The following is a 21,788-nucleotide window of genomic DNA, read 5'->3' as shown; positions in this document are numbered from 1 at the left end:
CGCAGCCAGGAAAACACATACATGTATAATTATTCCCAACTGACTTCAGTGGGACTTCTCATGTAATCCCATGTTTAATTTCTTTCCTGGACAGAGGACTTGGGTGTAAAAGCAGAGTGCCAAAAAAAAAAAAGGGCCAATTCTGACTCCCATGAAAAATCTTAAAGTTAACAGGGCTACACATTTGAGTAAAAACTTGCATATTTCATGTCACTAATCATAATACAGTTTATACTGCAAATGTCAACTTAAATTTTTATTTACTGTGACAGTATACAAATCATACAATGTGGAAGGTGGTTAATAAGAACCCGTGGATGCAATTAGCCCCATTCTACTTCACTTGCCAGAAATGCTGAGCCTGAAGGTGCTTAAAAGGGGAAATATTCAGTTTGGCAGGGACTGACTGGGAAGAGGAGAGGGGCTCTGGAATGAAATGCTGACTAGGATCAAGACCTATCCCAGAACTGGCTGAACAAAAGGCCTGGCAAGATCAGGAAGATAAAAAGGCACAGTTAGATCTGAGTCTCCCTAGGGGCATGTAAACCCGGCAAAGAACTCAAATATGTCCTTTGTACCCAGAGCTGTACTTTTTCCCCACCCCTTTTTGGGATCTGTGGAGGGATTGGTGGCAAGACCTAGAAGCAACTTGCAATGGAAAGCAGCAGATACATACAAGCAAACCTTAGCTATTAATTACAAGGTCCCAGGTCTGAAACCTAAGATACAGGGTTCCACTATTGACCCAAGTGGTGGAAAGGCTCCTGGAGACAAGGGATGGTAAGGACTTGGGCATGTAGTTGGGACAAAGACACAACAATGCTAACAAGTAACAAACAGAAGGGACTCTTTTTACCCCAAAAAGAGGTGGGACCATGTGTGTCATATGGCCAAGCCATGAGAACAGCAGACCACTTCAGGGCTAGAGTGACTGTCACTCAAGACAGGGCATCTGAAGAGGAGACCCTACTATAGGTTGAACCTCTCTCATCCGGAAACATCCATAATCCAGCATGATTTTAGTTAGCTGGACAACCACTGATCATGGGTGTTTCCCGGGGTCTCAAAGTTTTTTGTACAGCCACCAGTCCTGACTCTCAGCGTTCTGTGGTGTTATTTAGCTTTAATTTACCCCATATACCACCTAAGAGCCCCATAACCAGTAGAAGTGTTGATAATGCTGCTAGACAATATTGTCCTCCCGTGGTCCACCAAATTCTCTCATCTGACACTGGTCAGGCCCAGAGGGTGCCAAATTAGAGAGGTTCAACCTGTATGACATGCCAAGCCATAACAACATGTACACACAGTGACTTCCCTCACTGAGGCATATACAAGCAAAATACTCAGCTATTCATGACAAACCATCTTGCTGTCAATAAGACAGAGTATCTTTTACTTTACTATTATTACTTCTATAAAAAAAGAGAAGTTACTCACCTGTGTAGTAACGATGGTTCTTCGAGATGTGTCCCCATGGGTGCTCCACGGTAGATGTCGGGCTTGACCCGGCACCGCAGATTGGAAATTTCCAGCAGTCTCCGTTGGGTCGCACATGCGCCGATGCGCGTCGGTCCTTCACGCGCTTTCGGTCACGTGCGCGATCCGGTCCCCGCCAGTTCCTTGACCAACCGCCCCAGATGCTTCTGAAAAACACGAAACAGAGCTCCAAAGTGGGGAGGAACAGGTGGGTAGTGGAGCACCCATGGGGACACATCTCGAAGAACCATCGTTACTACACAGGCGAGTAACTTCTCTTTCTTCTTCGAGTGGTCCCCATGGGTGCTCCACAGTAGGTGACTACCCAGCAGCGACCCCAAAAAAGGAGGTGGGTACCCAATTTATGTGCAGCTTGCCCTTGAAAGGACTGCTGTTGACAGGCGTGTATCCTCATCAAATACCCGGTGCATGGCATAATGCTTGACGAAGGTGTCGTAAGATGACCAAGTCGCCGCTCTGCGGATGTCTCTTAGCGCGATTCCCTTGAAGAAGGCCGTCGATGCCGCCATCGCTCTGGTGGAGTGAGCCCTGGGCGGAACTAGCAGAGGGGTCTTACGAAGCTCATAACACAGTCTTATGCAGGATACGATGTGGTTTGAAATCCTTTGTGAGAATAAGCCTTCCCCTTTCCACCTGGGTGCAAGGTTCACCAGGAGTCTGGCCGTTTTCCAGAAGGGCTTAGTTCTGTGTATATAAAAGGCCAACGCCCTCCTCACATCAAGTAGGTGCAGCTGTGCCTCCTTGCAGGAGTTGTGAGGTTTAGGATAAAATGAGGGCAATACTATTGGTTCATTAATGTGGAACTCTGAGCAAACCTTTGGAACGAAGGCTGGGTGTAATCGTAAGATCACCGCTTCCTTTGAGAACACTGTGCAGGGCGGCGCTGTCATTATTGCTGCAAGTTCGCTCACCCTACGGGCTGACGTAATCGTGAGAAGGAAGGTTGTCTTCATGGTAAGTAACCGGAGGAGTACCGTAGCCAATGGTTCAAAGGGTGGTCCCGACAGCGTGTGGAGGACCAAGTCCAAGCTCCAGGATGGTGGTAGCAGTTTCCAAGGGGGGTACAGGTTTGCCAGCCCCTTTAGGAACCGAGTGACAATAGGATGGGTGAATACGGTTGGCCCTTCCTCTTTGTGTTGAAATGCTGATATAGCTGCAAGATGGACCTTTAGTGAGGATATGGAGAGCCCGTCTCGTTTTAGCTCCAGCTGGTATTCTAGAATTACAGTTATAGGGACGTCCAAAAGGAGCTAACTGCTTAGAAGAGCACCAGGAGATAAATCATTTCCACTTCTGCGCATAAGTCCTTCTAGTGGAATTCCTTCGACTGAACTCCAAGACTTGTTTCACTCCCTCCGAACATGTGCTCTCTAAGGCGCTGAGCCATGGATTAGCCACGCCTGTAGGCGGAGTCCTTGAGGATGTGGGTGCACTATGGACCCCTGAGCCTGCATGAGAAGGCCCGGCACTACCGGTAAGGGGAGTGGCGGGCGGCATGACATGCGCAGAAGCAGAGGGAACGATTGCTGTCAGTCCCAGGTTGGGGCTATGAGTATCATGTGTGCTCTCTCCCTTTTGGCTTTCTCTAAAACCTTGTGGATCAGTGTTGTGGGAGGGAACGTAGAGAGTAGAGGACCCTTCCATGGCACCATGAAGGCGTACCCCAAGGACCCCCATCCTATGCCTGCTCTGGAGCAGTACTGAGGGCATTTCTTGTTGTGTTGGGTGGCAAACAAATCGATTTGGGGAAACCCCCATTTGTGAAACACTTATCGGAGCAGGTCAGAACGGATCTGCCACTCGTGCGTGAGTGCAAAGCGTCTGCTGAGTTGGTCCGCCTTCACATTGTGGACACCCGGTAAGTATGAGGCTTTTAGGGTTATATTGTTGACTATGAACCAGTTCCACAGCCGGACAGCCTCCACGCAGAGCACGCAAGATCTGGCCCCTCCTTGTCGGTTGATATAAAACATGGTGGAGGTGTTGTCGGTATTTATGCCAACTACTTTGCCGTGCAGGTATTTTCGAAAACGTCTGCACGCATTGAACACTGCTCTGAGCTCTAGTATGTTTATGTGCAGTGTCTTTTCCGCAGGGGACCATAGCCCTTGAGTTACTTTGTTGCCAATGTGCGCTCCCCATCCCATGTAGGATGCATCTGTCGTGAGAAAAATGGTAATTTGTGGTTGGCAGAAGGACATCCCTACTAGCAAGTTCTTGGGATCTGCCCACCATGCCAGTGACCTTCGTACCTCCGTTGTGGGCGATACTGCCCTGTGGGTGGTATGGACTATTGGTTTTAAACGCTCGCCAACCAATGCTGCAGGCCTCGCATATGCAGCCTGGCATTCTGTACCACAAACGTGGTGGTCACCATGTGTCCCAACAGTTGTAGACATGTTAGGATTGGCAATGTGGGGCTGTACGTCATTACTTGTACCAGGGATTTGATGGCGCAGAAACAGGCATCCAGCAGGTATACTCTTGATGTAATAGAGTCTATGCGTGCCCCTATAAACTCTATATTTTGCATGGGCTCGGTCTTTGATTTCGAAAGGTTGATAACGAGGCCCAACAAGGCGAATGTGTTTGTAGTGATGCGTATCATGCGCAGGACCTCTGTCTTCGAAGCCCCTTTCAGTAGGCAGTCATCTAGGTATGGAAAAATGAAGACACCTTGCCTGTGTAGGTAAGCTGATACTACTGCCAGCGTTTTGGTAAAAACTCTGGGCGCTGAAGAGAGACCGAACGGAAGAACTCTGTATTGGAAATGCTCCTTGCCTACTGTGAATTGGAGAAAACGTCTGTGTGCCGGGTGAATTGTTATATGAAGATTCGCGTCCTGCAAGTCGAGGGCTGCAAACCAGTCTCCATCATCCAGTGCTGTGATTATGGAGGCAACTGTAGTCATCCTGAAACACTCTTTGCGCAAATACCGGTTGAGGGCCCGTAAATCCAGGATTGGCCTCCAGCCTCCTGTCTTCTTCTCTGTTAGGAAGTATCGTGAGTAGAAGCCTTTCCCTTGGAATTGTTCCGGTACTCTCTCCACCACCCCTATAAACATGAGATGGTCTACCTCCTGTTTTAACCCTGTCTCGTGAGAGGCGTCCTTGAAAAAGGACCTGGTGGGAGGTTTTGGTGGTGGTAGTGATTGGAAGGGGATCGTGTACCCCGTGGCTATAGTCTCCAATACCCATTTGTCTGTAGTGATGTTTCGCCATTGAGGGTAGAACTGTTTGAGCCGACGGTGAAACATGTGCTAAGACTGGCATTGAGAGATGGTCTTGATCTTGCAGTCCTTAACATACCCGTCAAACTTGCTGTCTCAGGGCTTACCCAGAGGATGTGCGACCCTGCTGGGGGCGACGTCTAGGGGCCCTATACTGCTGCTGCTGTTGGTGGCGCCCCTGGTCATAACCCCGTTGATATTGTGTGCTCTGTGGTTGATAAGCGTAATGCCTTTGCTGTGGGTAAAAGTTCTTCCCCCTGTACAGGGGGGTGTATATACCCAGGGTCCTAAGTGTGGCTCTCGAGTCCTTGCTGGAGTGTAGGACTGAGTCGGTTGAATCTGCAAATAACCTTTGTCTATCAAATGGAAGAGCTATGATTTTTGTTTGCAGATCTCTGGGAATACCGGACGTCTGGAGCCACGATTCCCTATGCATTACCACTGCTGTGGCTGTGGCACGTGCTGCCGTGTCTGCCACATCCAGGGCAATCTGAACTCCTGCTCATGAGGCCACATAGCCCTCCTGGACGATCACTTTGAGGATCGGTTTCTTGTCCTCTGGAAGGAAATCCATGAGGGAGGTAAGTCTGGAATAAATGTCGAAGTTGTGGTTCGACAGGTGTGCGGCATAATTTCCCATTCACAGTAGTAAGGTAGAGGAGGAACAGACCTTCCTGCTGAATAGGTCTAATTTCCTCACATCTTTATCTGACCCTCCTGACTTATATTGGGGTGTCTTGGCTCTATGTTGTGATGATTCGACCAACAGGGAATTCGGCTGAGGATGGCTAAACAGGAATTCCATGCCTTTGGCTGGAACAAAGTATTTCTTATCCACCCTCTTATTGGTGGGTGGGATGGAAGCCGGAGTCTGCCATATGTTGGTGGCTGATTCCATAATCGCTTCATCTAGTGGGATGGCGATCTTGGATGAAGCCGGGGGTCTCACATTTTTCAGGAGTTTATGATGTTTTTCCTGCACCTCTGCTATTTGAATGTCCTGTGTTTGTGCTACCCTCTTGAAAAATTCTTGGAATTGCTTAAGGTCGTCCAGGGGAGAGAGATCCCCAGGGACAACCGCCTCATCTGGGGGGGACAAGGAGCCATCGCTATGATATATCTTCTCTAATTCCTCAGGTTCTGGACTCTGTTCGTATGCTTGCTCTTTTGAGGGTTCTGGAGGGGGGTCCAGGGCCTTTGGACCAATTTCCGGCTGGGAAAGCTGCGATCTTCCCCCAGGGTGAGACTGTGTGAAGGGTGTTGGCGAGGTGTGGATAGGGATCTACCCCCAGATCTGGACCCCCTGTGCTGGTGGCCCGTATGGTAAGGACAGCCATAACAACAGGGGCAAGGGCCTGGTGATGGAGATCTGGACCACAACCGGAATGTGTACATATGGTGCCTAGAAGGGCGTGACCTCCAAGATGACGTTGACAATGGCAGAGATACTCTGTGATAGTATTCATGAGGATCCCTGATGGAGGTTGGTGAAAGTTGTTTGAGCCAGGGGGATGGTGGTTCAAGGAACGGGGATGGAGGTCTGAAGCAGGCTGTTGGAGTTGCTGCCCGGTGTATCTCGGGGGGAGAGCTAGGCGATAACGGCAACGCGATGACGTCCGGAGATGGGCTGCAGTGCTGGGTTTTGGCGTTTGCTTTTCCCCGTTCCTGAGTAGCAGGTGCCACCCCCTCCGGTGCCAGGGACCTCGGCACCGCAGTCGGTGCCGCTGCGCACGGTGCCGCGTGGGTAGTTTCCTCCGGCACCGTTGGGCCCTGTGCCGGGTACCCTCGCTCCAGTGCCATCGGTGCCATGGGAGCCGGTGCCGCCAATTCCGGCACCTGCAGGGCCCTCGGTGCCAACTGCTTAATGGTCGTAGGCCCTTGCACAGCTGCGTGCACTACGGTCTTCCCGCTACGAGCGGCCAACAGGTCAGGGCCCTGTGCTCCGCTCGTCCCGCTCGCAGATGTTACCAGCAGGGATCAAGCTGGGGAAAGCTGTTTCTTCTTCTGCACAGAGGTGGTTAGGGAAGCCGCCTTCCTCTTGTGCGACCCCGAGGGCCCCTCTTTGTGGGGTTTCTCTGATGGTCCAGGTTGGAGGGCCTTATCAAATAGAATCATCTTCAGCCTCATTTCCCTGTCCTTTCGCGCTCTAGCTGTAATCTTAGAGCAATGAGGACATTTTTGTGGAACGCTGATCTCCCCGAGGCAACGAATACACTTGCTATGCCCATCTGAGGCAGGCATGGCCTCACGCCATGACTCACATTTCTTAAACCCTGGTGAAGACATTGCCCAGGCATTTAAGTCTTTGAATGTTAATAGAGCACTTAACAGCTACTCAGTCCAGGAACAGATAACATTCGCGGCCTTAAGATAGCAGACTGCCTAAGGCGGCCACCTCTGTTCTTCTCCCCTTTTCTTTTTTTTTTTTTTTTTTTTTTTTTTAAAACTACACACACCTAACACAAACAACTTCAACGGTAATAACTAAACTATCAACTAATAACTATTAACAGTAAGTAATCACAGTTTTTATCTTTCTCAGGCATTGGAGCCAGAGTGGATTCTGTCTGCAGCCGTTGGTGGTTGAGAAGGAACTGGCGGGGACCGGATCGTGCACGTGACCGAAAGCGTGTGAAGGACCGACGCGCATCGGCGCATGTGCGACCTGACGGAGACTGCTGGAAATTTCCGATCTGCGACGCCGGGGCAAGCCCAACACCTACTGTGGAGCACCCACGGGGACGACTTGACGAAGAACACTTTTTTGCACAAAAGTCCTAGGTTAGCCATGGATAGTGCTGCAGTGTCTGGATTGCTAATAAAGAGGAAGGTAACAAAAGAGGAAGGTAACATTTGTTTCATTATTTTATACATATAGCCAACACTACTTTTTTTTGAGCCAGTACCTGCTGGTACTAAGTACCAGCTCTCCCCCGACAACCCCCTTTTTTTTTTCCTTTTAAACCAAAAAAGCACTGCATATAGCCATTAGTTTATAAATTTGGACTAGAATTGCACTTATATTTAAGACATTATTTTCTTTACACTTACTGAAACTAGGTTTTCTTCCACAAATGGACTGAGCATATGCGAACGAATAGTAGCCATGATGTCACTAAAATCCAGTCCAGTAATCATACCAGTTTTGTTTTTGTCCTTCAGTGCAAAAGCTTGTCTTGCATGTTCTGACTGTAATTCCTGAAATTAAGAATTAGAAATACCACATTATCACACCCTTTGAGCACGGTTCTTCATCCACTCCCATAGGAATGTGCATGTTATACTCTATAAAAATACAATAGAAGTTCTAGCACCAACGCCTGACAAACAGAGTCATTCCAAAATCTCCAGTCCAAAACGAAAGCCAAGAAGTCTTCCCATGTCCCATCCATTCATCTTTGCTGTCAGAAGAAAATACAACAAACAAGAACAAACAGTGTGAAAGGTCATCAAATCTGGGTTTTGGTGACAGGAATGACACTTCACTATAAAAACCCAATGCCTTGCCTGCAGTTTCCTCAATGTTAAACCAGGGAGCTGTTAACCAAGCTCACTAAAGGAGGTGTTACGAAGAACACAAAAGGCTGTTACAAGGAAGAGACAGAACAAATAGTTCTTTTTAACCTCCGAGACAGAACAAGAAGAAATGGGAGGTTTAAGTAGGACATTAGGGAAATTTTTCTGTCAGGGTGGGTAAGCACCTGAGTAAGTTGCTTAGGGAGGTTGCAGAATTTCCCACATTGGAGATTTTCAAAAGCAGATTACAAACGCACTTGTCAGGGACTGTCTAGATAGTACACAGTCCCGCCATGACTACAGGGGACTGAACTAGCTCACCTCTGGAAGTCCTTCCCAGTTGTATGATTCCTGTGATTATTTTCAAAACCAAAACAATTTAAATAATCACAAGGCCTTGGAATTACATGTAAATTATGGAATTTTAGTTTTCTTTAGGCCAACTAGCCAGAAAGCCACAACAAAAATTAAGCACGAGTTGATAATTTCAAACTACAGTAGTCCTGAGTTATGTGAGGGTTGTGCTCCTGTGCACCCTCATATAACTCAAATTTTGCTCAAGGCAGGAGCGGGAGGGTAGCTAGCTAGCTAGGGGAAGCTGGGGAGAAGTCGCAGTGGTGTGGCTTCTCCCAGATGGGGGAGCCAGGGGTTAGAGCGGAGAGGTGGCAGAGCAGCTTCGCTCCCCACCCCCGGGAAACCCCAATTTTGACTTGCGCATAACTCGCTTTAATGCAAGTTAAGCACAAGTCAAAATTGCACATATCTGGGGTTTACTGTATATAGAATCCAATTACCTACATAAATTTACAAAACCTTCCCTCTTTCATTACAACACACAACTGTTCCCTTTTTCCTCCTTTCCTTTTTTGCTTACTCTCTCTAGCTGACAACTTCTTTTCCCCCCTATATTGAGAGGTAGTATGGTTCTGGGAGTAAATACTTTAAAGTCCTCTTCCCACAGCATTCTTCAGCAATCCTCCAAAAGGAAGACTTCTGGCTTACTGCAAGTTTGGCCTTATTGAAGAATAAGTGGCACAAGGTTCTCAAACTTCTGAGAAATAATAATGTATACTACGGAGATATGATGGATAAATAGGAAAAAACTTGATGAAGCTAAACAAAGCTAAGCAAGACAACAAAATGTCAAGGGAAGCTATGGAGTAATAAGCAATGGAGTTATTCAGGGCACAGTCCTCTTCCCACTGAAAATTAATTGTGCAGGATCAGACACAATCAGAGGGAATGTTTTAGAAATAAAATTAATCCTACCCTCCAACAGGGTGATGGATCAAATTCTAATGCATGGTATGTTCTCTAATTGTACCGCCAGTATGGAATGGTGATAGACCAATCAGAACACAGCTAAACTTCATGGACAATAAGTCTCTCACCATCGTGTAATAGAACTAATTTACAAGTGCATCAAAGCAGCACAAGTGTCAGAGCTGATGGCCAATTATGAATGGAAAAAACACAACTGACCTGCAGAAACTGTGTAAACTCCGCGTACGTAAGATGCTTCCTCCTGTTATGTCCAAAATGCAGTCGAATAAACTCACAGTCCCAGTTAAAAGGGATATGATGGTGAATAATGGTCTGTCCAAAAATTTCTTTAACATTTTCTTCAGAGGGGAAGAAAAAGTAAATGAGTTATAGGATAAAATAATTCACCTGTACCTAAATTTCCTGATAGAAAACAAGCTGTTTTCTAGGGCCATTTAGCAAGTGGTGCAGTCTGGTCACTTTAGAGGAAATGCTAAGTTGCATATTCAAAGCCACACATAAGGACACATTTGCAATAGAAATTAATACTTAACTTTGTACATTAGCGTGCAAAGATATGGAATTAATAATTTCATGTTTAATTTTAATAAAGAAGCAATTTCTCTCATGCACTATAAATAGCTGCTACTTTGTACTCTGATACAAAAATCAGAAGTGCTCCCTATTTTTGCAAGGAGTCAAATTAAGTCTTTTATCAAAGACATGAATACCTACATCACTGTCTAATGCAATATTTGTCATACTAAGTATGGTTTGATTGAGACTTGATTATTATATTCACTAGCCTGAATACGTCTATTGAAGATAGGCATAAGAAATGCCACCTAAAGCATATCATTAGCTCAGCAGAAAGCATCTTATTAAAAGCTTCTGATAGTGTCATAAAATATGGCTCTGACAGAGAAATAAAACCCTATAAAACATGATTGGTAGCCTCAGTTATTAAAATGTTTTAAGATAAGTGAAATTAAAGATGTCACCTTTCAGGTGAAGTTGGGGGGGGGACATTTTGGGGTATTTAATTCTATTATGTGTACTGTACAACTAATCATTCCTTAACCCAATTGCATAGTTGTCCTGAATAAGAAAGCCCAATACCGAAAAATTTACATGGGTTATCATCTATGTACAAATGGCCAACTGGATGTACCTAGATATGTTTATGCAAATTGGACACTTGCAAATTAAACTAGCACATATTTTTCAAAATTCAACTCAAAATCTCTAACTTTTAAATCAATTCTAAATTTGCTAATTTATAACCAACTAATTTAAAAGCCCACTACAGAGATTAAGTTACAAAGAGAAATCCTAAATTATTGTCATTAAAAACAGAACCACCTTTTCCGTAACAAATAACTAGCTTAACATTATATGAGCTTCCATTAATAAACAGTGTAATGACATATTATCAGACAACTCTTATCCCATGAAGACAGTTATCTACTCTGTTTCTAAAGAGAAATTCAGGGATGAGGACTCCAATATATTCAGTCTATGTTTCCACCTTTGAAGGACATCTGTTGCCTTCTCTACATGCAATGATCAGTTGGTTTGTTCATGTTTTAAAATATGCGCTTTTCAGGTGTATAGCTGCCTTCTTGACAGGAGTTGTTGCTACTCCATGATTTTAGAGGCTTTATTGTTTCAGTGTATGAGAAATCATTGTGGGGAAAGAAAAAAAAAGAAGACTGGAAATTTATGGAAGGCGGTCAGAGTTCCATATCAATTAAGGAAAAGATTCAGGGTTTGGCTATATCATTTGCCTCACATTATAGAGGTTATATATTTATTTTGAAGGAGATATCATCATCATTTTGCTTTTATTTCATAAAGTTACCAGGAATAGATAAGAGCAGTCAAATAAAAATGAGATATAAACATAAATAGTCACAAATTTCTAAGGTGCAGTGTGTGAGAGAAAGAAAACAATTATGAACAAAAGGGAGTGAGTCAAATACTTGTTTTAAAGCTAATAATTTAATGGGAGGGAGTTAACCTATTAGTTATAGCTAGAGACCAAAACACTAGGACTGTGTCTACACTAGCTCCCTTCGTCAAAGGGGGCATAGTAACCAGCCTGATTGGAGAATATTAATGAAGTGCTGAGATGAATATGCAGATCATCATTTGGCTAATTCTCCCCATGGCAACTTCGAAGTGTCAAACTTTGAAGTGCCAGCCTGCCGTGTAGCCCTGGGCACTTTGAAGTCCCCAGGGCTACATAGCATTCCAGCACTTCAATGTTTGACACTTCAAAGTTGCCATGGGGAGAATTAGCCTAACGAAGTGCTGCATATTCATTGCAGCACTTCATTAGTATTCTCCAATCAGGCTGATTGCCATAACCCCTTCAAAGAACAGGGCAGGTGGAGACATTGCCTAGGAGACCATGTTTTATTCTCCTACCTACAACTGACCTCCTGGTCAAGTCACTTCAGATCTTTATGCAATACTAATGCAGCCAAGTCAGCACTGTGCCCTGCTGTGCCAGCAAAACCAAACCATGTTGTAAATAGGACAGGTGACACTAGTGCTATAACAGGATGAGCTGATCCAATTGTTTATAGTGTAAATAAACCCTAAACTTATGACTGTTTTTGCATCTTAAAGATGGTGTTTGCAAAGTGCTCAAATCTTCTCATGAAAGTGAGATGTAAATATTTGGTGCTTCCTTTGGACTGCATTAACAGTAACAGTTTAGGAAGAACGTGCTGAAAGAAATGGGCAATTAAAATATTTAACCACAGCCATTTTATTAGTGTTTCTAGATGTCTGCAAGTTAAAAGGAAAAACGAAATGTAAAGGGAATTGCTTTTATCCCATTAAATTATTCACATTCCTTTCAAAAGAGGGGCCTGCACACAGATAAGACTCAATTAGTTTAATAAGAATTAAGCACTGATGACAAGCCCTCAATCTTTGAACAAATATTCCTTTAAGCATCTCCCCCTCAGAGACTACTTATGGAAATGAATCTCCACCTCTCAATGTCTTCTACGAAATGTTATAAGCTATCAATAAATACCTTTATAATCTGGGCTGTTACTTACCTTAACAAAAATGTAAATAGGTCCCTAAATCTCACTGATTTGAAAGCCGGACTCTTGGGTACTTTTCAAAATCCTGTTAGATGCCCAAATGCTTTTAAAAATCTGGCCTAACCTTAATGATATTTGTCTAAGTCTCTCAAAGAGGGTATCTTTCAGGAAGCTGGATGTAGGAACACACTTCGGTATCTTATTCTTGCTCCACATGAATGTTGTACACATAGTTAAAGATAAGCTACAGAAGCAATTCACAGAAATGATTAGCAGTTTAAATTATAACTGTAACGTGCAACAGACTATTACAGCTTTCACCTACCATTGGAGAAGCATTAGAATATGGGACTCATTCACAGTATCTGTGGAATGGCTAGTGCTACAGCAAACTAGCCACATTATTCTGAAGATATATTTATTGGTCAAGCCAACTAGCCATACTCAAACAATACAGCCAGTTTTGTCAGTACAGTAAACCCTTGAGTTATGCACGGGTTGCATTCCAGCAACCGTGGCATAACTTGAATTTCTGCACAAGTCAAGGAGACACACAAACCAGGCTGCTCCCTGGTTCCCAGCACCCCTGGGCTTGCACGAGCCAAGAAGCGGACTAGCCCACTAGGGCTGGTCAGTTTCATGGCTCCCAGAGTGGCGGGGAGCCTGGTTCCAGTCTCCCTGCAGCTTGTGGGACGGGGAAACTGACCAGCTCATGGCAGGTCAGTTTCCTGAGTCCAGCAAACAGAGAAGAGGGGAACCAAGCAGCAGCCTCATCTGGGGCTGCTGCTGGGGGCTGTGCTGGGAGCCCAGCTGCTTCCCAGCCACGGATGGGTCTGTGGATCTCCCCACCTCCCCCTCGTAAATGTGAAATATGCGTATTTCGAATGAGCATCACTCGAGGGATAACGGTACCTTCCTGACATGAAAGGGAATGGCAATAATCCCAAATTCATGAACAACTAATAACAGTGCAGTGAAAAGGAGGTTTCTGAACCACAGAAAACTGGAACTAGAAGGAACCTCAAGAGCTCATCAAGTCCACTCCCTTGCCCTCATAGCAGGGCCAGGCATCATCTATGTCATCTCTGTTACATATTTATTCAACCTGTTTGTAAATATCTCCAACGATGGAGATTCTAGAACCACTCTAGGCAATTTATTCCAGTATTTAACCACCCTGACCATAAGGAAATTTTTCCTAACGTCCAAACTAAACCTCCCTTGCTGCAATTTTAGCCGATTGCTTTTTGCCCTGTCAAAGGCCAAGGAGAATAATTTTTCTCCCTCTTGCTTGCTGTATTCTTTTAGGTACTTGAATGCTGCTATCATGTCCCCTTTTGACTTTCTTTTTCCAAAATTAAACAAACCCAATTCTTTTAGTTTCTCTTCTAGGTCATATTTTCTAGACCTTTAATCACTTTAGGTGCTCTTCTCTGGATTCCCTCCCATTTCTCCACATCTGTCTTAAAATATTGTGCCCAGAACTGGACACACTACAGTAAACCCTCGATTTAATGGACTAATGGGGGGAAGAGACACCTGTTATTGCCAAAAGTCCCTTATAGCCAAAAGGTTACACTGTATGATGATGCACAGACCTTCCCAGCCCACCACTCGCTCCTGTCCTCTTGCCCTGCCTTCTGCTCCATTCTTCCCCTCACACCTCCATCTCCCTCTCCAAATTACCAGGAGAGGAGATGAATACTGGCCTGCCTCCTTCCACATCCTGCAGCTCTGAGCGCTACGGCTCCTCCAGTCCCCAGCTCCAAGCCACACCCGTAAGAAAGTAGAGCATGGCCGCCCCCAGCTGGCAGCAGCCTCCAACAGCATGGCTGCTGCTCAGTGCCTTTGCAAGTGATGGTCGGGAGGCAACATGCTCCATGCACATAGTGGTGGGGGAGGAGAGCTCCTGTGCCCTGCACAGCCCCCTCCTCACCCCCAGCCTCAGTTGCTGCCGTGGCCCTCCAGCCCTGGCAGCCCCAGCTGTTCTGGCATCTCCTCCAACTCCATCGGCAGCTCTGGTAAGTCTCTGGCATTTATTTGGGAAGGAGAGCGGGGAGGACCCCGCAGACAGCATCTGTTATTTCCGAAGTCCATTATATTGGGGTCCATTAAATTGAGGGTTTACTGTACTCCAGTTGAGGACTAATCAGAGGTATGGTCACACACTGGTGTCTGTAAATGAAGGGGTGGCCACCGGGACATCTGTCACACTATACCATGTTCTAATTTTTCTCTTTACTCTGTTCTATCACAGCAGGTGCAAGTACTTAGGCTTTTAAACCTCAGCGGACAGAGTATTTATAGTAACAGAAATTGATAAAAATCACCTAATGTTAAGGTACGTGTACTCCTTTTATTTCCCAAAACAGCAGTCAGCAAGTTATCAAAGATAAACTGTAAGCAGTTCATCTCTGACAGATTCATTCAGATGAGCAAGAGATCAGACAGCAATTCACTAAATTTAAAAAAAAAAAAAAAAAAAAAAAAGAAAAAACGTAAAAAATATATTTTACTACAATTTGATAGATGTTTTCCATTTTCCTGATCAATCCATGCTGTTTACTTACTGATATGTCTTTACAGTCTTAGTTAAACTTTGTGGTGGAATTATCTTTTGCTGGGAAGACTGGTTACGTCTGGATGGCAGACGCTATTTTGGGATATGGTGGTATCCCAAAATAGCTGCCTGCACCCATGCAACATGTCTGTTCTCTCAGAACAACTTTCAAGGTAACCAGTGTGCTGTTCCGGCATTGCATGAGGATTAGAGGGATGCCCTGAAATAGCCTAATTCGAGATTAAGGTGGCTTGCAGACATAGCCATACTTTTCTCCAAGTCAGATGTATCTCCATGAAGCAGCCTGGATGGGGGCTGACACAAAAATGGCATAGCCAAAGCACAGCTCTGGGGTGCATCAAATCTAACAAAAACACCAGGACTCATACTCCTAAAGCCACATACAAACCCACAGCTGGAATATGCCAGTGCTTTATCTTCAAGTGGTTAGATAAAATGTTTGCATGACTGTAGCAGAAATTTTCCATTTGAACACTTAAAGCAAATTATAAATGTATTTGGACAGCATTTATGTGAAGGCTATGCATGCAGGATTTTGTACAATCCCCTCAAATATATTGAAGACAGGGTCAGCGTCAGCAACTCAATAAATAAAAATAAATATGACCCTTTTCAGACATTCAATTTTAGGGAAAGAGGCTGAACACCAAACTCAGAGTTCCAGACACACAGGTACAAAGATGAGGAATATGGTACAAGAATCCAAAACAGAAAAAGGTACAATGGAGCACAATCATGAGTCCCCTAACCACCCAGAAGGGAGGAATGAGGTACGTTATTACAGAATCATGATACTGCTACTCAGCCCTTCTGAGCTGAATTATAGTGCTGTAAGTTTCTATTTAAATACTTACCCAGGTGACAGTTCAAGAACAATCCTACGATTTCCAGTAAATATCTATTTCTATAGAAATTTTAAGCACTCTTAGGAATGAAGGGTTACAGTCACTTTTACTTCCCACACACTTTCCCCTCCCCACCTCCATGCTCCCAAATGCGGATTATGTGTTTAGAATCAAGCAAAGCCACAGCTATTAGGGTAATCTCAGAAGACAGAGGTGAAAGGCAAAAAACTACCCAATATCAAACACTTGCTCTAGGCCAATTTCTGTTCAACTAAAACTTTGTACAAAAAACGGTAAATTCCCTCAGATTTGGAGCATTCATGTTATACCCTATTCTAAATACTTAAGTTTGTTGATGATAAATCTTCTGAAGTGCAGGTTGAACCTCTCTAGTTCGGCACGCTCTCATCTGGCAACATGCTTAATCCCACACAATTTTAGTTAGGCAGATGGCCACTTACTATGGGTGTGGCCAAGTTTCCCCATGGTTCCATAAACTTTGTTTACAGCCACCAGTCCTGGCTCTCTGTGTTCTTTCTGTGCTGTTGTTTAGCTGTAATTTACCCCAAGTGTCTTCTCAGAGCCCAGCATAACAGCATAACCAACACTTCCACTGCTGACAATATCGTTCGCCCATGGCCAGGCAAATTCTCTCATTCAGCACTGGTCAGGTCCTGAAGGCACCAAACTAGAAAGGTTCAAACTGTAGACTGTTACTTACCTTCATCAATGACCGTTAAAAAAAAAAACAAAAAAAAAAAAAAAAACCAACCTTATAATTACCTCACTATGAAAAGTCCTGACTTGAAAGTATTTTAAAAGGCAAGTTGTGATTTCACAAGTCCTTAGCATGTTTATCACTGAGGGATGACAAAATACCTTCTCAAAAATTGTTTTTCTTTCTATTATAGTCAAGATTGAAACAGGAATGAATGTTTTAAATGAGGCTGTTGCTTGTTCAACTAAGTATTGATTGCTAACCATTCCTCCCTTTGTTCTTTTATTGCAATAAATGTAGACAATTCTCAGTAATACATAATCTCATGTATGTTATTATCCACTGATAATACATCAATTGTTCTGACAAACAGTTTCCATATAAATATAAATCTGTTACCCTTGTCGCCCCGAGACGTTAGCTTTTTCTGTATATAAGATTTACGCATAATTTAATGAACAAGTTAGCCATTGAGAGTAGAACATGAAGATTTTATCAAGAGCTAGCAAAAGCAGAAGAGTGACAGAAAGAGGAGAAGCAGAACAGCAAGAAGACAAGATGGTCACATTTTTCATGGTTATAAGCAAGGTCAAGGATAAGAAAAGGGGGTGCGGGAGAATATCAGTGTGAAGGCACCTACCTATTGTGCGATTGAACTGTAACCGAAGATCCACACCTTCAATTGTCTACCAATAATGTACTCCAAATAGCTAGTTCTATTCCATTTAAATATAAGTTTCTAATAATTCCCTATATTAGATATTTTACATATGGGACATGACATATATGCATAGAACCTTGTACACTACACAGATTAATGTACACATTATGTGTACACATTAAGTATGTGTATTTTAGGATAAGCAATGGGCAACAGCTTTGTTTATTCCCACTTCTGACTAGCTAAGAGCAAAAATTACAAGCCAAAGAACTCTGACGTCTCTCACCTCACATCACTATAAGTAAATATCTTGTAAGATTCCTTGATGCGAAGAGCCAAAATGGAAATATGACATTTCACCACGGTCATCACATCAGATTCTCCTGAAGTCATTGGAGAGTTTCCTAATTTGACATAACCGAAATTGTCTTCTGACTCATATGAAGCTAACCTACAATCTGATACATGTGCGCTGAGGGCGGGCAGAGCAGAAAAATAAACCAACAGAGAAGAATCTCCTCAAAAAACAAAAGTGATTTGAGACCAATTACTGAGGAGCATATGTGAGAATTTCGTATGAAATTTAATTATTTATATTGTCCCCTTAGTGTACACCTCAAAATAAACCTGTCACAATCAGAAAATTGCCAAGCAACAAAAGAAAGTCAGGGGTATTGCATGACAAAACATACATGTTTTAATTCTTTATACCACCTTCACAGTACACCACTAACTATGAAATATAATAGTATTTGTGCAACAGTGTATTTTATAAATGTAATGAACTGGGGAAGTAGTATAAAACTTCCTTACAACATTTCACAATATTTTGGCTATGCTAACACCAGAGAAATTTGTAGGCAAAACTGGGGTTTTATCTGTAAAACTCAAGGAGCAGCTACACACAAAAAGCATTTTGTCAACAGAAACAGCTGGAAAAAAAAAAACAAAAAAAAACTGTAGATGCTCCGGGTACCCTTCTGTCAACAGAACAGACAAAAGATCGATCCACTTTTATGCGCGGAGGTGATCTGTCGACAGAAGTTTTGTCAGAACATCTCTTCCGACAGTAACTTCTGGAGCCAGATGCCTCTAGTGTAGACACAGCCCTTGTGTCTAGTCGTCTTCCCTTGTTTTGTGAATCTTTTACATGACAACTGAAGTGGGAAAACCCATTTTAACAACAGAAAGCTCTAATCATAAAAGCACCAAAACTGGCAGAGGGATGCAGCAGTACATGTACTCCATGAAATTATTTTAAAATCATTTTTGGAACCTATTGTTTCAACTTGACTTGGTCCTAGTATACCTGTGAGAAACCAGGGTATCATCCTCCTCCTTTTTAAAAAAAAAAAAGGAATGGACTGTGTTGTTAGTTCGATTACCTGAATTTACTATTTCTTTAATACAAAATTCTTACATGTTATTTCTCTTCAGGCTGTGGTGGACCCTGAATGTGAAATATTTTGCCCTGTTTATTAATTATATCATACTTACGAGTAATGAATGAAACAGTATTCTATATAGGTTTCCAGAAAACGGTTCAAGCATGATTTCATTTTCCAACATCTCAAAAATTGTTGCAAAATTTTTCAGAAATTGCAGGTACAGAGAGTAAGTGGGTACAAATCCAAGCATAAATTGCATTATCTTTATTGAAAGCTTTATTCTTTTAAGTAACATTTCTCACTCCATTTATTAAAATTCTCAGCATTAAGTTAAAATATGTATATTAAGATTAGAAAATATTTAACATAAAATAACAAATCAACTATTTATTATAATTGGTAAGATTTTACCTAACTGGTAACATGATAAAGTGGAAAATCTTTCACTTAAAGAATCCTGTTCAGTCCAGTTCCTAATCACAGATAAAAATTCGACTGGAATAATAGAAGTCTAAAGGCCAAATTCTATTCTTATTACATGAAATCCACTCAGGAGTAGTATCCATATCAGCTAGAGGAGAATTTGCTGCAGCACAAGAAAATTCAATTGTGATTTCTAGAACATGGATTAGAATATCTTAATTTCTACCTGCAACCCAGATTAACTTCTCAATTAGTACAGTAACAGTTCTCCAAAGGTGATACATAGATATCTGGAACTTCTCACAAAAATCCCTTCAGGAATGAAAAAATTAGTATCCAGAGCCAGCCCACCGGACCGCAGACGATGAGCAGGGCCCAGGGCATTACACTGACTGCTGGGCCTGACCAGTAGGCTGTGAATGCTATAGTCAATTGGAGAGCAGGCCCCTGAAGTCACAGGGTGCAAGGTAACCATCTTGTTTGCCCTTGCCCAAAGGCCAGGCCTATTAGTACCCATAGTTCATAGTCTGTTTCAGGACAGTCCTGTGCATACAAAGTTTTGCACCATCTGATTTAGGATTGTATAAGAGGGTCAATGATCTAACAAAATATACTAATTACATTTTTTGATTTCTCACACTTGTGTTGTAAACACTTTGAAAAATGGACACAAATTTTACCTATGCATATGCTTTTAGAAAATCAGTATTGTATGTTCTGAACATTATGCGTTTCTGGTTAGCTTTCAAAGGAATCTTGGCCATCCTTGCTATTGGTACTATTGACCTTAATCTGTTAAAGTGTTTACTGTAAGTACTCTTACCGAACGTCACTTCGCCATTGCCACTCTTGTCAAACAACTGAAAAGCAACAATGAACATTGCATCTGGAGTACACAAAACTGACTCAAATGCCAAAAATTCTTGATAGGAGATCAACCTACAAAAGGAAAGACAGAAGTTAAAGGCTTGAAAACATATTAACAAGGCCCATGAACTTGTGGATTTGATCATATGGAAGTCTTCATGATCCAGTGATTAAGAACAGGAGTCAACAAACCAGATTCTGTTTTAAACTTGGGAACATACTGATAAAAATGAGATTTTCCTGGCAAAATGCAAAACTTAAACACACCTTTACATTACTTTGAGAAGACTGAGATAATACACCACTCTTCAGAGGAGTCAAGCATAATATAATTGCAACTGTTCTTAATTTCAGATTAACATGTCTAGAAAAATAGTTGCATAAGTCCATTTTCATCAAATTCCATCAATTTCTTAACCTACTTCAGTTTAATCAGATTTTTTTGATTTCATTATAATTTCAAAAGTTACCTTAAACAACAAAAAAAATGAACTGCAGCTAATCAAGTAACATGCATAACATCTCTTCAAATGGTCAAGGGAAAGAATTCTAAATATTATATACTGATCTTCATTACTTTCAATGCTAAAAAACAAACTCAGTGAATTGAACATAGCACTTATTTGGTTCACATATGAAAACATCACCTGAATGAATGTATATTTTATAAAATAATTTAATAGTCAGGAACTAATAGCCATTAGTTCATCTAGCCTGCTTCCGTTATACATATGCAGGTTGCACCTCTCTGGACCAGAGACAGACCCTTAATCAGAGCACCCCAGATGTGTGGAGCCAGTCTGGCTGATGGGCTAGGAGCAGAGCACCGCCAGTGGGGTGGTTGTGGGGAGCCCCACTGGGAGGTAGAGTGTCCCACCTGCAGCCCTGTGGTGGGAAGCCCAGCCAGCAGTCTGGGAGTGGAGCTCTGCCAGCAGACCCATGGTAACGAGCACAGCTGGTTGGCTGGAAGGAGAGCCTCTCCATCCTGAGAAGCCTGGAGGTAGGGAACGGAGCAGCAACCAGGAGGGGAGCCCAGCCAGCAGGCTTGTGGCCCCTTGGTGAGCCCAGAGGCCTGACTTCCCCTAGTCCAGCAAATGCCCTTATTCAGGATCACTCAGGTCTCAAGAGTGTCAGACCAGGGAAGTACTCCTTGTAGTAACTAGAATACAGATGCTTATAACAAGATTTGGTAGTTTCCATATCCTCAGTGAGCTAAAACCTAGAAACATGATATCCATATTATGGGCAACTGAACACAGGAAAAATCTCAACCAGTAGGGCCAGTCACTGCGGGCCCCAGAACAAGGTGGGAGCGGGGCTTGGCTCCATACCTAGGAAAGGGGCAGGGGCTAGGGCATTCAGCCCTTAGTGCAACTCAGACCACAATGCTGGGACCCTCTCCCCTTTAGAGCCCTGTGGAGCAGTGCTGATGTTGTGTTTCAAAGGGGCCAAGAGCTCCAGCAGCAGTCAGAAAACCAGGCCCCTTTGAAACACCAGGTCCTAGTGCAACTGCCCTCTTCCCACCCCCCCTCACCCCCTGCAAACAGTGGGCTTTATTTCATCTTTGACATTTCCCATCATAGAACACCAAATTAACAATTCTCAGAAATTAGTTTCTTCCTCAAGATGATGATTTTGGAAAAGGAGAAATCTAAGGACCCTAGTTCTATTTCAGACTTAACCACGAAAAATTAAAATGGAAGCAAGAGTTATGCAGTTACCAACATAGCCACAT

General features: G+C 43.2%; 1 protein-coding gene across 4 annotated transcripts in view; it reads right to left on the bottom strand.

The window, feature by feature from the left end:
- SLC25A12 (solute carrier family 25 member 12) overlaps window positions 1-21,788 on the bottom strand; it is a 75,467-nt gene that overhangs the window by 38,804 nt on the left and 14,875 nt on the right. For all 4 annotated transcript variants that reach the window (XM_075001978.1, XM_075001979.1, XM_075001977.1 and 1 more), the window contains 3 exons: window positions 20,010-20,125; window positions 9,728-9,867; window positions 7,781-7,927 (listed from right to left, as the gene is read on the bottom strand). In XM_075001978.1, the coding sequence (XP_074858079.1) occupies window positions 7,781-7,927; window positions 9,728-9,867; window positions 20,010-20,125 (403 nt within the window). The remainder of the gene's footprint in view (window positions 1-7,780; window positions 7,928-9,727; window positions 9,868-20,009; window positions 20,126-21,788) is intronic.

Source organism: Carettochelys insculpta, chromosome 8 (genome assembly GCF_033958435.1).
Source record: "Carettochelys insculpta isolate YL-2023 chromosome 8, ASM3395843v1, whole genome shotgun sequence".
In the NCBI taxonomy this organism is placed as follows: domain Eukaryota; kingdom Metazoa; phylum Chordata; order Testudines; family Carettochelyidae; genus Carettochelys; species Carettochelys insculpta.
This window is presented reverse-complemented; position numbering and strand designations above follow the sequence as displayed.